Source organism: Thamnophis elegans, chromosome 9, assembly GCF_009769535.1.
Source record: "Thamnophis elegans isolate rThaEle1 chromosome 9, rThaEle1.pri, whole genome shotgun sequence".
NCBI lineage: Eukaryota > Metazoa > Chordata > Lepidosauria > Squamata > Colubridae > Thamnophis > Thamnophis elegans.
The window spans coordinates 27590875-27607858 of NC_045549.1; the positions used below are offsets into that span (position 1 = coordinate 27590875).

The 16984-nt window shown below is 38.2% G+C and overlaps 1 protein-coding gene across 1 annotated transcript in view; it reads right to left on the reverse strand.

Moving 5' to 3' along the window:
* Positions 1-393: 393 nt before the first annotated feature.
* FHDC1 (FH2 domain containing 1) overlaps positions 394-16984 on the reverse strand; it is a 44663-nt gene continuing 28072 nt past the window's right edge. The window contains exons 6-11 of the mRNA XM_032224500.1: positions 13932-14002; positions 13717-13824; positions 12724-12794; positions 12077-12194; positions 7546-7710; positions 394-2553 (exon numbers count right to left, since the gene is read on the reverse strand). Of these exons, the coding sequence (XP_032080391.1) occupies positions 580-2553; positions 7546-7710; positions 12077-12194; positions 12724-12794; positions 13717-13824; positions 13932-14002 (2507 nt within the window). The 3' untranslated portion in view covers positions 394-579. The remainder of the gene's footprint in view (positions 2554-7545; positions 7711-12076; positions 12195-12723; positions 12795-13716; positions 13825-13931; positions 14003-16984) is intronic.

Genomic DNA, 16984 nt, shown 5'->3' on the forward strand with positions numbered 1-16984 from the left:
TGTCCAATTGCCAGCAATGGACTCTGCAATAGACACAATTATTCTTGAACTCAAAGTGTTTAAAATGATCTGTGTGTATTTTTTGTACTTTTTGCAAAAAAAAAAAAAAAAAAGTTCAGGACTGCATTCTCAGAAAAGCAGTGACAATACACTGGCCATAATTCCTAATTCTGAATTCCCTGCCTTTCATTGCATGAAAGAATTTGTTAGCACAACCATCCCCAACTTTGCAATATTTTTTACTTGTAATTAACTCTAGTTCATCTTATCTCAAGCCAGCTAACTTGGAGATGAGGTCTTGTCAGGCAGAACACTACGAAATCAGTTTTAGCATGCTAAATTCCTGAAAAGCTACTATCTCCCCAAGACAAGGGATCTTAGTTACAGCTATTCCATCACAGTAGTTTTGAAATACATTCAATTCAGGCATCCCTCAGGATTCGCACAAGGTACCTTAGTTTCTATCGAATAACAAAATACAGATTGTTTGTTTAGAATCTTTCATAACAAAAATAGTTAGCATTGAGAAACCTGGTTTTCACTTTCCATATTGCCAAATGATACAAATGCTTTTATGTTTTAGAAGTGATTGAATAGTTTCCCAATTGTAGTTTGACTCCCATCTTTGCATTTAAAGGATCCTGATTTTTCCATTATTTGTTCCCTTGGCGCAGAGTCTGTTTTAACACTAAGAAGGTCACTGCTGTCAGTGTTTCTTTTGATAATTTTAGCACTGTTGGCTCTTTTCAGTGTGCTTCCACCATTTTCCTTTGGGTTAAAATCATCAGAGGCGGCTGTTACTTTCATTCGAGGTAGTCTTTGAGACAAAGACCTTGTGAGAGGTGGGGCTCTGGAAGGAGGGGGCAAATCCACCTTTGCGCATTTTGACGAAGAGGCCACTGTGTTTCTTGCAAAACTCGGAACAGGAGCTGGTGCCTTGGGAGCTGTGGCAGATGTGCTTTTGTTAGCATCCACAGGGCCCTGAGATTTGTTCAAGGAGCGGCACATTTTTGTTTCATCAGTTTTTGACTTGGGGACATATCTGACTGGTTTGCAACTGGGCTTTTTAAAAGAGCCTTTGTGCTGAAGCTGCTCCTTCTCACAATGGCCACTGCTTGAATTTGAAGTTCCATGCTGAAATTTTGGCTCTTCTACTGATATACTCTGCCGATAGGGAGGTTTTGGCACTGCGTCTACAATACCCCGGACGGAGTTACGACGTGACAGACGTGTTTCAGCTACAGCCGTGTCTCGAGATGCAGGCTTGACCTCTGGTTTTTTGGGGCAACTAGGAGATGCTGGTTTAGTGGACCTAGAAATGGGTACAACTTTTCTCATGCTTGCATTTTCTGATGAATTCAGAGTTCTCACAGGTCTGGGATGATTTGGAGAGGCAGTGCTGGGTTTTGTGGTACCTGAAGTTTTGTCTTTCAAGGAATTTCTCTTTGGTCCTAATGAGTCTTTGCTCCTTACTGATTTCTCCTTTGGAAAACTAGACTTATTGCTGCAGTCAGATTTATCATTAGAAAAGATGGCATTTTCACCAGTTTGCAGTTCATTCATATAAGAGGAGTTAGCACCATTTTTGTTATCTATTTTATTGCCACCTAACTTCAAACTTTGATCTTCTGAGAGATCAAGTGTCAATGAACATTCAAAATCTGATTCAAAGAAAACTGGTCCTTGAGTTTTAGTTCCTGAAATGCTACCATCTGAAGAGATGGGGCTATCATTATCAGGTTCCAGAGCTTCATTAACATAACTCATCATTTTGGCAGAATGTTCAATTGTATAATGAGTCTTTTCTCTATTGGATGGATCTCCTGTAATGCCAGGAGAGTGTAATGGACCATCTTGAGCATCCAAGCCTTGCATTCCAGCCACAAAATGAATTGGAGATGAATCCTCTACATCATTTGTTTCATGAGAGTCAAACCTATGCAGTCTTGGAATATGTTCATGTTCTTCCATAGATAGATCCCAAGGAACTGCATCGCCGGATTCTACACAAGGCACATTAAACCCATACTTGTCATTATTTGACCTCTCTTGATTGCTATAGAGGTTATCATGGGAAGCATCTTCTACATGTTGAGCCTGAGATGGGAAAAACTGGTAACTGTGGACCTTGTTTTTGGAAACTTGGTCTAAGTGCAAATGAGTGAAACTGACATCCACAGGCTCCTTATTTTCTGACCATGCTACATTTGGTCTTGTTGGAAAAGGATGTTCACGAGGGAGGCTGTTAAACTTGTTCAGATCTTCTCCTTTTGAGGTACTCAGGAAAGTAAAGAGTTCTCTTTCTGCAGTCACGCCCAAGGAATGTCGAGAGCGTCTTGTGCTGGTATTTCTGTAAGAAGGACTTTGGGGTCTTTGCTGCAAAAAGGGTAAAAACTCTTCAAGTCCGCGCTTTGTTAGTGCACCAACATCATTTTCACTACTGCTCCTGCCAAAAGCACTGATATCCGCAGCAACCCACGACCGGCGTTTGTCCTCCAGCTCTTTAAGTCGCTGTAGCTGCTGAAGTTGTTGAACCTCTCTTTCTTTGTTTTCCTGTTCAGAAAATACATATTTATAATCATGGAATTAATTACTTATTTACATTGAATTTTCCCTTATATTAATCCTCTTTACCTGTACCCCATCTTTAGCCTTGATTTTTTTTAAAAACAAAGTAGCACTGTAATAATTTTCTGTCAGAATACGAAATGGAGTAATAAATATTTTTCGAATGCCTCATTGCAAGTACATAGGCCTAACTACAAGTGGGTTATTATATGCTCCTCAAATTTTATTCCATTATGCTCAAACATTCTTTAAACATTCAACTCAGTCATAATATTGTCCAGAATTCTAAAGTTGTCATTTAATGTATTAGGAAAACATAAGCAAACCATTCAAAACAAACAGTAAAATTCATGTCCAGATTTGAATATGTTTTCTATGAATGTAAGCACATTTTAAGTACAAGGTAAGATAATGAACCATGGTTCAGTATACTTAGCATTATTCCCATATTGTTTTCTTTTATAAAGCATTTAAATGCTTTTAATGTGGTACGGCAATGTGATTCTTGCCTTTTAAAAAAAAATCTGGGTTTTCTGTGCCATAAAAACACTGCAATGAAAACCATCACTTGCAAGTAAAACAATGCTCATCCACCAGTCTACACTTCACACAAACCAGATTGGAAAGAATTGATAATTCTCATGTACCTGCAGGTTTGGTAGTAGTCATCTGGGCATTCACACATGTGATTACATATTTGCACATTTAAAATCTTCTACAGCTTATAAAAACACCTGATATAAATTTTATTCCACACATATAATTCCCATTGAACCCCTTCAGATTCTAAGACTGAAACAGAAGATCTGAGAGATCTTTTGAAACCAAGTCAGTTGGAGGATGAAATGTGTGAATGCACATATAACTATTTGAAGAACTGTAATTCTTCATCATTACACAGACATAGGCAAGTGTCTTGCTTGAAAGGGAGTTTTGTTGCCATAAGGTAAATGAAGAGAGGGATGCTTTCAAGAGACTGTTACCCTTGAGATCAAAGATGCAACCTATAATACTGGATAATGAAGGAGAATAAGTCCATATATCCATGTACCATAAAGAGAACACCCTAGAAGAATATTTCTGATGTTGACATTGTGTTAAGAAACAATTTTGGATAGTTGGTTATGATTACCATTTGGAAAATAACGAGGCAAAAGTTCAGAGTATTTTAAACAAGGGCCATTAAAAGGCGTGAGAACATTTCCATATTATTCAGCATAGGTATGACAGACCTCTGATGAATAAAATTATGCTTCCAAAGGAGATTAGAGTTTTGTAAAAGGCAGACAGTGTTATGTCTAATTTAACCAAAAAGCAGAAGTTGATTTTGGAAGGAATGAAATAAATAGATTAAGGACTGATTGTTCAATATAACAAATGTGAAATAAGATAAACTGGTAGCTATATGATTAGTGGGTTCTGACACTAACATTGAGAATGAAAAAGCAGCTCCATGTCAGAAGAAGAAGGGCAGCTGGAAGATAGAAAAATGGTGGGTTGCAGGCGATACGCCCTGGTACGGGCATACCAGAGTCTCCCCGAGCACCGGGTACCGTTCCGGTATGGTGCTCTGGAGGGTCCACCCGAACTCCTTACCTGTCCTTTAAAGCCTTCAGCGCTTCTGCACACGCCCCGTGTGACGCTCCGCTGAGCAGCTGGAGTGTCGCAGAGGCTTGCGGAGGCGACACTGGCAGGTATGATGCATACACGTGCTGCGTACATGCGCATGCGTGTGCGCTGCACACATTCATGTGAGTGACACCAGGCCCGTCCAACCACTGGGATAGAACTATGCTAAGCTTTTCACCAAGCATTAAAATCTGGGAGTTTAAAAAAAACCTCATTACTAATTTTAAAAAAAATAGCAACCAAGTATATATTTTACTGATGGAAAAGCCAAACTGTTGTTCTACTTAGGGAAGAAAAGCCAAGATATCCCATGCTATTGTAAAAGGTTCATCTGCTGTCTAGGAATGATGTCTACAAAAATTCCCAGGAAACCCTGGTGGAAATGTTACAAGATGGCAGTAGAACTTGTTCAATCTCACCACAGTGGGATTGCAAAAGTAAATCCTCTAAACTGAAAAGAGGAGGAAATAAAATCTGGTAGAAGACTTGGCCTTGACAGTGAATTACAGGCCAGGGCAGTTTGGCAAATGGAGCTACTCTTAAAAGGTGACAAGAAACAATGGGGTGAACCAAGATTATCAGAATCACTAAAGTGTGGCAAGAATTTATTTTGACTTGCTGATTTTTGCCAGGACTCTAGTCAGCATGAGAAATATCAGAAACATATAATATGGATCTGGCCTTGTCAGGTGGGTGGAAAATACTGAAAATGGAATTAGTGATGTGTCGCAGAATATCTGTAGCATCAGGTACAGAAAAGGGGCATATTTTGTGCTATCTTGATTGTTTTTGTACAGGACTGCTACAGAACTGTCTCATATAATCTACAAAGTGTGGCTCTAGAGGACAGAAGTTCCTTGAAGGAAAAGGAAGAAGGCCTAATTAATGAAAAAGTGAGGTAAATAGGGTATAAGACCCTTCTCCAAGACCCTTTGAGAAAACATTTCAAACAAGCCCTGAAGGTAAGCTAAGGTAGCAGGGTCATCAGTGCAGTCAATTAGAAGGGAGCATTTAACTGTAAGCTGCTCAGAGTCATAAGGACCTGGGTAGCCCATTAATGGAATAAATATATCATTCCTGCAGTCCTGACAGGATCCTAAAGCCAAAGGCTGAATATCCACATCAATAAAAGACAGCCAATCTTCCTGTATCCATGAGAGTTGAGATCATGAGTAGCAATGAAACAAAGTAAATAAAATAAAATTATAATTTAAACAAGTCTGAGGGAACAAGCTCAAAGGTGAATGTATTACTGCTCTGGAGGTCAAGAATAAACAAATAGCATTCAGCAGGAACTATGCTCAGGACCACATGAGAAACGTTTTGCAGGGCTACCACCAAACAAATGTCTATAAATTTTAGAATGTTCAGATACCTGCCCAGGTATTAGCAAGTGTTTAGCTATTATCAGCAATATACATAAGGTAATATATTTTAATACATTTTCTGTATTTTTCAGTGTATAAGACGCACTCCCTCCCACCAAAAAGTGGTTCGAAATGTCTGTGTGTCCTATAGAGCAAATGTTGCCAAAGCCCCGTCCACCCTCTGCCTCCCAGCAATTTGCCTCCTTGCAACAAAAAGCAAACAGCCTGGTCATCTTCAGCACAGCTGATTTAGCACAGCTGATTGGTGGTTGGATCTGCCTCCTGGAATGCTGCTGATCAGCTGTTCAGGCTATGGTCTGAAAAATATGGTATATGCTTGGCCTTTCAAGCAATGCCTCTGAATTCACATCTCATATCTCAGTGATTGGAGGTCATGGGAATCTAGATAGGGGGAAACAGGCTCAAGCTCAACCCCAAGAAAACTGAGTGAATGATGATTTTAGGACCACTTGTAAATAATTTCTAATTCTGGAGGGGGATATACTGCCATAGACAGATACAAACTGCAATATGGGGGTTTCCTTAAAAAATGGCTCCTGATTGAAGAATAGGCAATAGCTGTAATCGTGAAAACCTTTGCATAAATTTATCTTGTATGCCAGTTGTGCCCATTCGAGGGCCACAAGGTCTTACTCAAGTCAGTGTGTCCATAGAGTAACAAAGATGATTATGGGACTGGAGATTGAAACATATAAAAAATATTAATGAAAAGAAGGACTAGGGGAGATATGATAGCAGCGTTCCAATTACTCAGGGGTTGCCACAAAGTAGAGGGAGTCAAGCTCTTCTCCAAAGCACCTGAGGGCAGGACAAGAAGCAATGGGTGGAAACTAATAAAGGAGTGAAGCAACCTAGAACTAAGAAATTTCCTGACAGTTAGAACAATTGATCAGTGGAAAGTCTCCAGAAGTTGTGAATGCTCCAACACTGGAAGGTTTTAGACAGAGACTGGACAACCATTTGTCTGAAATTAGGGTTTCCTGCCTGAACAGAGGGTTGGATTAAAAGACCTGCAAGGTCTCTTCCAACTCTGTTATTCTATTCTATTCTAACTAACATGTAACACAAATCAATTGTAATAATATTGCTAACATTCAAGCATGTCTTCAGGATTGCTACTATATAGAAATAATCTATAGGAAAATAGAAGTAGAATTAGTTCTACATCAGTTGCTTAGAATAGCAAAATAGCATCAAAAGTCCCTTCTAACTCTCTATTCCAGAGGTGTCAAATTCAAGGCCCGGGGCTCCATTTTCACTGGCAGAGGGTTGCAGGAGGCCCTGGCAGTTGAAAACGGAGCCCGGGAGCCTGTTTTAGCTGGTAGAACACTCGGGCCACCACAGGTGCTGAGAGGAGTGATGTCGAGCTGGTCACACCCACACAACCCTGATGCAGCCCTCAATGAAATTGAGTTTGACACCTCTATTCCATTCCATTCCACTCCACTCTATATAATACTCAATGACCTGCTGGTTATCATATATTCCCAGCATGTGTTTGAAGATGTTGATTGTGACCTACAACGCCTTTCTCCCATTACCTCTGCCTGTCTGATAAGATAAGGGTTGGCATGCTCCAGGTCCCATCATGTAAGACTCCCATCTTGCCTTGTTTACTGCTGTACTTGCTGCAAGGTACTGCTTCACCCAAAGCATCCAGATGGCCACAATCCTATCTCCCTTATGGAAAGCCACGAATCCCTGGCTTTTCTTCCAGGAACTAGGTAGGGAGTTTTTGTGATTAAATAACAGAATTAGAAGGGACTTTGGAGGAAACCCTAATTCTAATCAGAAGAGGGCAGGCAAACACAGGTGAGATAACAGAGACCATGGCTCCCTGGTAACTCCAAAGGGTGTCATACATTATTTGACTCAAAGGATAACCTGAGATCACCTAGTAATAAAACAGCGTTATCACTTAAGGCCAAAAGATATTACTGAGTTTTGGAGTTGTTGTTACCTTAACAGCTTTGTTGAATTTTAAACAAAAATCTCGAAAGATCTGAAAGCACTCTTCCAGTTTCATAGTTTCTTTGTCTTCACACAAAAAGTCTATAAGGGCGTGTGCTTCTTTCATCAGCTCTCGTTTCCAATGGTCGAGTTCTTTTAATTCTTTAACAGCAAACTTTAAATAAAAGCAAAATACATTAATGGTTATTTTTTACACGCTATGCATGCAGTTGCTAATCTCAGAACCAGTGAAGTCCAGAGTGTCATCTGTAGCAAAAGACTACAGACTACAGCACTGGCACAGCAGTTGCTGTGCTCACCTTGGTCTACTTATAACTTTTTATCCTTCCGGTCAAACAGGTTTTGCAGGTTGGTTTTTTAAAAAAAAAAAAAGTATGGCACAAACCTGCGATACAAGTTTATACAAAACAGTAGTAGAACGAGTGGGCATTTCATGGACAATAATATCATTATGCCACCAGCATTCAACATTCAGAAATTAATCAAACATATTATAACTCTCTTCACAAAACACAGATTCCCAAAGAGCTGCCTTCCCCTTAGTTCAGTGAAATGATAAAGAGAGGAGAAAATCCCTAACCACTGAGCAATAAACCCATGAAATAAGCAATAAATATATTGTATCTTGCCATATAATTTTTTTTTTAATTAAAAGCACTAGTCTTCTGTTACAGAATATTTCTCTATGAAAGGAATGGACATTATTTTCCAGGCAAATATTTCATTTTATCTACATTGATGCAGAAAATATCCAACCATGAAATCTCATCTGAAATTATCCCTGAAGAGTATAAACAGAGAACACACTCCTATATGTATCAAGAGCTTCAGCATCAGTTCTTATGATTAATATAGCCCTTTGCAACACTGGGTTTCAAACTCAGATCCAATTTATCAGACAACCAGTAATAGATATTTGTTTAAGGTAAGGTAAAGGTTCCCTTCGCACATGTGCTAGTCATTCCCGACTCTAGGGGGCGGTGCTCATCTCCGTTTCAAAGCCGAAGAGCCAGGGCTGTCCGAAGACGTCTCCATGGTTATGTGGCCGGCATGACTAAACACTGAAGGTGCACGGGAGCACTGTTACCTTCCCACCAAAGGTGGTCCCTACTTTTCTACTTGCATTTTTTACATGCTTTCGAACTGCTAGGTTGGCAGAAGCTGGGACAAGTAATGGGGGTTCACTCCATTACTCAGCACTAGGGATTCAAACCGCCAAACTGCCGACCTTTCTCATCAACAAGCTCAGGATCTTAGCCACTGATTAAGATGCTGCAATCATGCATTTCAAGAAAATTAAACTGGAACTTTTCCAATTTCTTTTATTATTTTTTTCTTTTTAAAAAACTTTTAACAGAAACGAAGAACTTCCATTCCATTCAAAACTTCAATTCATTCCCTAAAAGAGCATTTAAAAAAAATGTGCTGTCAGTGCCAGAGGTATATTAAGCTTTATTTTCCTGATGACTTTGCTTACAAAATGAAAGGGAAAGCCTGAAGGTTAAAAGGCATGGAGATATATAAATACTGTTCTAAGAAAGGTAGATTATCTTAAAGTCATCAGTTATCCAAAAATGAAAAAAAGCTATTTCGCTCAGCAAAGCAGTTATGAAGATAAAGAAGGAGTATGAAAAATTGGCTCCACCTTTCTTATAAGGTAGGTTGTTTCTGAGTCACAATGAGAGAAGATTTTTAAATCAGGTTATTCATTTGGCATTTTTAGTAAAGATTATATTAGATGCACTTTTAAAATAAAGGGAGATCCAAACCTGGAATTAGTCTAATTAAAATTAATATGAAAATTATATGTCTGTTGCCTCAAATTTTAGGCTTCACTATTAGCATTTTAAAAGGTGGTATTATCACCTTTAATATTGTAGTCTAGGCCGCTTTTTAACATCATGTATTTTTCTTCTAGGTCAAGGCTATTTATTTTTGTATGCAAAAACTCAACTTTTCAGTACTAAACAATAAATAGTGTATTCTGAAAGTCCTTGAATACACTTGCAAATTTTAAGAAAGATACAAAGTCGGCTGGAAAAGAATAATGTAACCCATAAATTTGCTTCGAATGTTATCTAGAATCAACATTTTCTATTGTTCAAGTCTCACATGTAATCAATCTCTTTTATTGTTTGATTGCTTGCTTTCTGACCTATTACATATACTGAATATACAGTATGCTTGGTCTCTTTCTCTACTTTATAAAGAGACTTTGCCTGTATTACTTAGTGATTCACACTTCTGTGTGGGGAAAAGTCTCTTCAATTCAGGGATCAAGTTCTTATCAGCCACATGTCAAATTCAGGATGCCAACAAAAGATTAACAAGGACATTAGGAAAACTTAAACATTTCTCAATACTGAATAGGCGATACAAAATCATTTGTAGTAATAACTATTACCAATGAAGTACAGGAGTATGTAATGACAGTTGGCACCTGTCATCAATGTAAACTATGATATCTAATACGGTATTCAAAGGCTAAACAATAAATAGTCAATTTAGATAGGTTTGACACATGTATCTTTTCTGTGCTTCATATAATTGCATTTGTTGCTTATAATGTTCAGATATAGATGGTAACGCCTACTTAAAGCTTTTGTCTTAAAATCTCATGTGTTGTGGGAGCTTCATCACTTGAGACTTTCAAGAAGAGATTGGACTGCCATTTGTCAGAAATGGTGTAGGGTCTTCCTGCTTGAGTGGAGGGTTGGACTAGATGACCTATAAGGTCTCTTCCAACTCTGTTAATCTATTAAATCTGGTGATATTACAGTTTAGTGCTATTATAGTTGGGGACCCAATTTTGTGACCATTTTTACTGCAGTTAAGTGAATCCAGCTTTCCCAATTGACTGCTTTTTAGAAAGGGAAGCAGGGAAGGTTGCAAATCATTAATGTGATAAAACCAAACTTCACTCTAAATGATTTCCCATTTATCCACTCTATAATGATAGGTATTGCCAACTTTTTAAATTTTTACTTTCTCATAATTTAGAATACTTTCAGAATCTTTATTTAGTGTGCATATTTAGTGTGTTATGTGAAACTAACTTAATGTAAACACCACCCAAGACGTGAATATAGGCCTCTTATTGGACCTACACAACAATGGGTGTTTCAATTAACTAGAGGTAGTCTTCTACTTATGACCATTCATGACAATCTCAGAAAAGTTAGTTATGACCTGTTTTCAGTTACAACTGTTGTATAACCACCATAGTCACAATTTGAGTGTTTGGCAACTGGTTCACATTTATGATGATTGCAACATCTTGTGTGCATGTGGTCATGGTTTTGCAACCTTTCCTGAGTCCCTTTGCCAAGCAGCAAAGTCAATTGGGAAAGCTCGATTCACTTAACAACTACAGAAAAATTGTTATATAATTATGTCCCTAACTATAATATCACTAGATATCATAGGATCTTAATTAAGACAAAGGCTCTAAGTATTGCCTTATATATCTGAGCATTGTAAGCAACAAATGCAATTATATGAAGGACAGAAAAGACACATAAGAGTCAAACCTATCCAATGTAAATGCTAATAGTTTTAGTAGCTATTACCCATAAAACGGCGAAACAAAGCATTTATAAAATGCTATTCATAAAAAGTTATAGACTAAAAGCAGTGCTTCATTCTCCTAGAAGTAAATTAATTCTTTATCTCAGAAAGCTTCATTCTATAAGACTAATCTGAGAAGCATGATGTCAATTGTAAAAATACTTGAGTTTATAAAATCCAGTAGGACATCAAACTGATTGAGTATATTAATGACTATTAGAAAACACATCTTATCTGAGACACATTAGGGTAGCATGCCTCTAATTACTAATTTACAAAACCAATAAGATGGTAATTCCTGTTGTTCAACCATTCTGTCCTTTCTATACAAATAATGAATAAAATACTAAACAGACTTTTAAAAACCAAACTTTTAAAATAGTCTATAATGGAAAAACTTCTAACAAATAAAACCTGGGATTGTGAGAAAGAATGCTTTGATCATCAGTATAAAGGCAAACAGATAGGTTCAATTGCCTTAAGCATTATACTACTTGGCTTTCATCAAATCGAAACAGTGGTGCAATTAAATGTTTCTATTGAGTTTCAGACTACATCAGCTCAAAGCTACTGAAAAAAGCACAAATGTCATCTTCCATACTGAAGTGGTAATATTTGTTAAGAAAAGAAGCCTTTTAAAAGCATTATTTTTTCCGCAAGCAGAGGAAAGTGGGTGGGCAGGAAATACCATTGATCAATCAGTTAGCACTGCTTAAATAATAGGCAATTGACACAACCATTTCACACAAATTAAGAAAGCATACCCTTGCAGGACAACAATGAACAATTAAGTTGCTTTGATTGTGAAAAGCAACCTCTTAAGATTATCACTGAAAAGGGTTTTTAAGAGAAACAGGGGTTTATTATCTGTTAAGCACACCAGCTGAATTTTAATTATGCCGCTCAATGTATATGTGTCTAAAGAACAGACATATGAAGCATCTGCAACAAACCTGAAGAAATCCTTCCATCTGCCGAAAGAGTTCTGTGTCCCGGCGAATACTATCCTTTAGAGATTTGGTCTTTGATGACAGGGAGTGAAGTTCAGTTTCAATATTTTCTAGGGATATCCTGCAGAAAAAACAGTAATTTCAATCTACTTTGGAAAAGAGCATTTCCCCATTGAAATGTGAACAACTTAAAACATACTATTTCCTAATAGCACACATTAGTGAACAGACAGAATCTAATTAAGCAAATCATCAGTCAACATTAAGTTGCCCCATGACGTTCACAACACAAGTCAATGTATTTGCATTAATGCAGTATGAGTGTTCTGATTCTTAAGTGGAAGGATACAGTGATGGCAAGCTGTTAAATAATATGATTGTTACGCTAAACCTAACTTCAATCAGTCCATCCAATTGGTTAATAAGTATAACCCAGTAAACTTTAGTAAGTTAACTGCCACAAAAAGCCCCCTTAAAAAATAGCTGCATTCAACCTGTTAAACAGGAAAGCTGCATATATCATTCTTTTTGCTGTGAAAATGATAGTAAATATAGTAAATATTTCCTTAGATCTCAAATTTTCATGCCCAAACCCAGCATACCAATTTAAATGAAGAAAATAAGCCAATGTTTACAGTTTTCTTACTTACCTTGCTGCCTCATGAACATGGTGCAATTTTTCTGAAAAGGTTAGAAGAACTTTATCTTTCTTTTGGGCTTCCTGAAACAGACAAAAACCCCAGTAACATTTCATTCCATTCAACAGCAATCAATGTGGATGTTTTGCCACAGCAGTTAAGACGTTTCCTGCTTTAAACCTGTGGACTGTGGTTTCCAAAACCTAATTTAAGAAAACTGATAAGGTTGGCTCTTAATTGTGGACATTTTTAGAAAGAATGAGTATATTCTACCACTGAATGCAATCATTTTGCAGTAGGAAAGACCATTAGATAAAGGCCGCATACTAATGCCTTTTCTGAAAATGAAAACAGTTAATCCTGTATTTGGATTTTCGACCACAATTGAGCGCAAGATTTCTGTTGCTAAGATAGTTGTTAAGTGAATTTTACCTCATTTTAAGACCTGTCTTGCAACAGTTGTTAAGTGAATCACTGCAGTTGTTACAATTGTTAAAGTGAACCTGGCTTCACCATTGATTTTGCTTATCAGAAGGTTGCAAAAGATGATCACATTACCCCCTCCCAGACACTACAACCGTCATAAATATGAGTAAGTTGCCAAGCGTCTGAATTTTGATCACGTGACTATGATATTGCTGCAATGATCATAAGAATGAAAAACATAATAAGTTGCCATTGTAATTTTAAATGGTCACTAAATGAACTATCGTAAATTGAGGACTGTCTTTATAACATTTCCTGCTTAATCTCTTTTTTTGTCTTCCTCCTGGGCATTTCAAATTAGCTGTTAAACCAGTGTGCAGGGAAATATTAACAAAATCACTAAAACGAATGCTAAATTTTAGATTCTCAGGCGCATATAGCAAACTGAGCAAGGATTAGGAAAAACAATTTGCTCCTCAACTCTGCACCCTCTATCCGTCCCATAATATCCTATCCATTACCTATTCCTTCTGCTTAGATGTCTATAGTCTGTTATCTCAGAAAAGGCAATTTACATACCAAAGCAACAAAATGAAGCAGATTCATCCCAGGCCTGTTTGCTTTTGTATCTGCCAACTTGAGTAATGAGGATAGCTTGAAGCCAACTGCATTGCCAGCGAAGCCTCCCTATGTAGAAGAGCGGAAGGGGAGGCAGAAGAGATATGGGAGGTCAATCCACAATGCTTGAAATTCTTTGCCCTACTTGCCATCTGCAAAGAGGCTAATCCACTTACTGCATTCATAATATTCCCAGCCTGAAGTACCAAGTGTAATATGGCATGCAACTCTTCACAGCACATCAGCTCTAGAAAAAGACACAAGAAATATTATCCAAGTGGCATTTGTTTAGTATGTGTGTGTGTGTGTGTATGTACATACATACATACACAAACACATATACATACATACACACATACATACGTACATACGTACATACATACATACATATTGCACATCGAATTTATCTTATTTTTCTTAGAGGAAGCTATAGTAAAAGTTTGGAGCTTAATTTAGGGCGGATAAAAATCTAATTCTTGGGCAAAAATAAATGTAATAAGCGTTGTTTTTTTTAGCTGGAGCTAAGGAAAACCTTATCAGCTGCCTTCTTTGGTTGATCCTTGGCTAATAGTTTTTCTTTAAAGTTTCTTCTGAACTCTGAGATTGTATTGTATAAGATGGACTTCTGCACAGCAGACAAGAAAAGCAAAACATTTAAGATCCATCTTCTTTGCTACAGCTTATGCCATTTAATAGGTTCCTCTAAATATGAGACTTTGGGGGTGGGGATATTGGAAGGTTCTATGGAAATGAAATGGGTAACTCATCTTCATTTTGATATTTTATTTGATAATGTGACCACAGTATTCTTTTAAACCACTTGTGGTGGTTGGGAGTGGGAAGCACTATGCTCCAGTGGTTCATCTCCTTGGTTGATGGTGGAAAGATGGGAGACACACACACATTCATGGACCCTCATGTCAGGATGACTCATGACTCAATGTTCTCCTCTTTCCTTTTCAACATTTACATGAAACTACTGGGTGAAGTCTTCCACCAGTCCAGGGTGTGGTATCATTAGTATGTATGGTAATAATACCAAGTTCTACATCTCAACTCCCGGATAGCAGAGGTGAAGCATTTAATACCTTGACCCAGTGCCGGAAGCTCTTAAGGTCTGTATGGGGTGGAACAGATTTCAGTTCCGTCCTAACAGGGCTGAGTAGCTGTGGTTGTTTGGAAACCCCTCCTCCCACCAGGTCAAGGACATTAACATCTTTGGGTCTTGGATAGTGCTGCATTTCCCCACTCAATAGTGGTGTGCAACTCAGGGGTCCTGGCTGAACAGCTACTGCTCAAAGAACAAGTGGCAGCTGTGGTTAGGAGGCCCTTTGCACAGTTGAGGCCCTTTCCTCAAACAGGAGAACCACCAGAAAATCATTCATGCCATGGTCATTTCCCATGCCTGGATTATTGCAGTGTACTCTATATGAGACTTTCCTTAAAGATCACACAAAAGCACCAAAATGCAAGCAGTGCCCTTCAATGTGTCCATGTGTTGTCACTGTTATGTGGTTAGCTTCTAAAAGCAATTCAAGGTGCTGATTGTTACCTATAAAGCCTTGTATGCATAGAGCCTAGATACCTGACAAACTGCCTATCTCCAATTGTTTTTATCTGCCCAGTACATTCCCATCAGAGTGGGTGGACTCCAGGTCCCCTGTATTAAGTACTTGTATCTTGTAGATCCTAGGAAGCATACCTTTTCTCTTGCAGCCTCTACTCTCTGGAACATCCCTCTTCCAGAAATTAAGATGGCACCTGATAGGGATATGGGGTTCCAGAAAGCCTTACAAACCTGGCTTTGGTTCCAGAGCTCAGGTGATGCTTTTGTTAGGAAGGATTTTTTAATCTGGACTGGCTGTTAATTTAATGTCCTTGCTGTTTTTATTTTATTTTAATTATATTTAGTTCAGTAAATCCCTAGAGTTCACTGGAGATGGGTGCTAATACATTTTTAAAAATAATAAATTTAAGTAATTATAATTTTGCAACTTTTTCTTTGGAACCACGTATATGTTTCCACAAACGGGGCAAGACGGTTCCTCAAATGCTCTGGTCTCATGCGAAGAAGGGCTTTAAAGGTGATAACAACACCTTGAAGTGAGCTAAACTAAAAATCCTAAACTGCCACAATTTGATAATCCTCATCAAAGAAGGAAGTTTCAGCTAAGTGTAGCAAGTTGCACCAGTTCATTTCCATGAACACAGCCACTGTTTTATGTTTGTGAAGTGCTTTTCATTCGTGGCATGGATTAAAAGATTTTGGCAGAACTTGAAATGTAACCACCTACATTGCAAATCAAAGTCACTGGAAAATTAAAAAAGGAAGTGAAATATGGGCCATGTGTTGGAAACTGAAAGAAAATCTAATAACTAGAAAATATCAGCGTATCTTACCAGACAGGGCCATTACATTTTACAAATCAGTCTTCAAGTTACAATAATATTGTGTTGTTCTGGTCATGAATAGGAAAAAATGTAAGACTTTTCCACTTCAAAAAATTCAGGCTATTTGTGCTGTATTCCTTCATAGTAATCCTATAAATTAGGCTAAAATGAATAATGGAAAAATGGAAACACCAGTTTTGGATAATATATTCTAGTCCTTAAGCTTTGTAAACAAATATGCCATAATTAGAAATTCCAGACTGAATCAGTCTCAATTTGTACATTTACTTTTAAGTAAATGTGTGGAAAACAACATCTAAAATATTATTTTCCTGGATTAAATATTTATTCCCCTATAATAATGTTCATCAATCTTCCATTTATGAAGGGATATGCAAAAGGAAAAATGAATTATGGCACACCATAGTCCTTTTAGTTCAGATGTCAAGAGGGCCAACTGCTAATGGGAAAGTTCTACTCTGAGTAAAATTACGTATTTTATAGTCAGAGGACCAACATTGTGGAAATTACCAAAGGCTGATTGAGGAACCCCTATGCCAGGGGTGGGTTTCTCGCCCCGTTCCAACCGGATCGGTTGGAACGAGGCCGGCGGCGTCCTCGCGCACGCACGCGGCGCGCGCATGTGTACTAGCATCTGCGCGATGCTCCAGCTGCTCCTGGAGGATCGCGCAGGTGCTGTATGCGTTCTGCGCATGCGTGGAAAGCACAGAATTCGGAAAAACTGGGTAAGGAGCGGGCGCGGGTGTGCGGGCGCGCGCAGGCGCAGGGGGGGGGCCTTCGCCGTTCCCGGAAGTTACTTACTTCCGGGTTCGGCGAC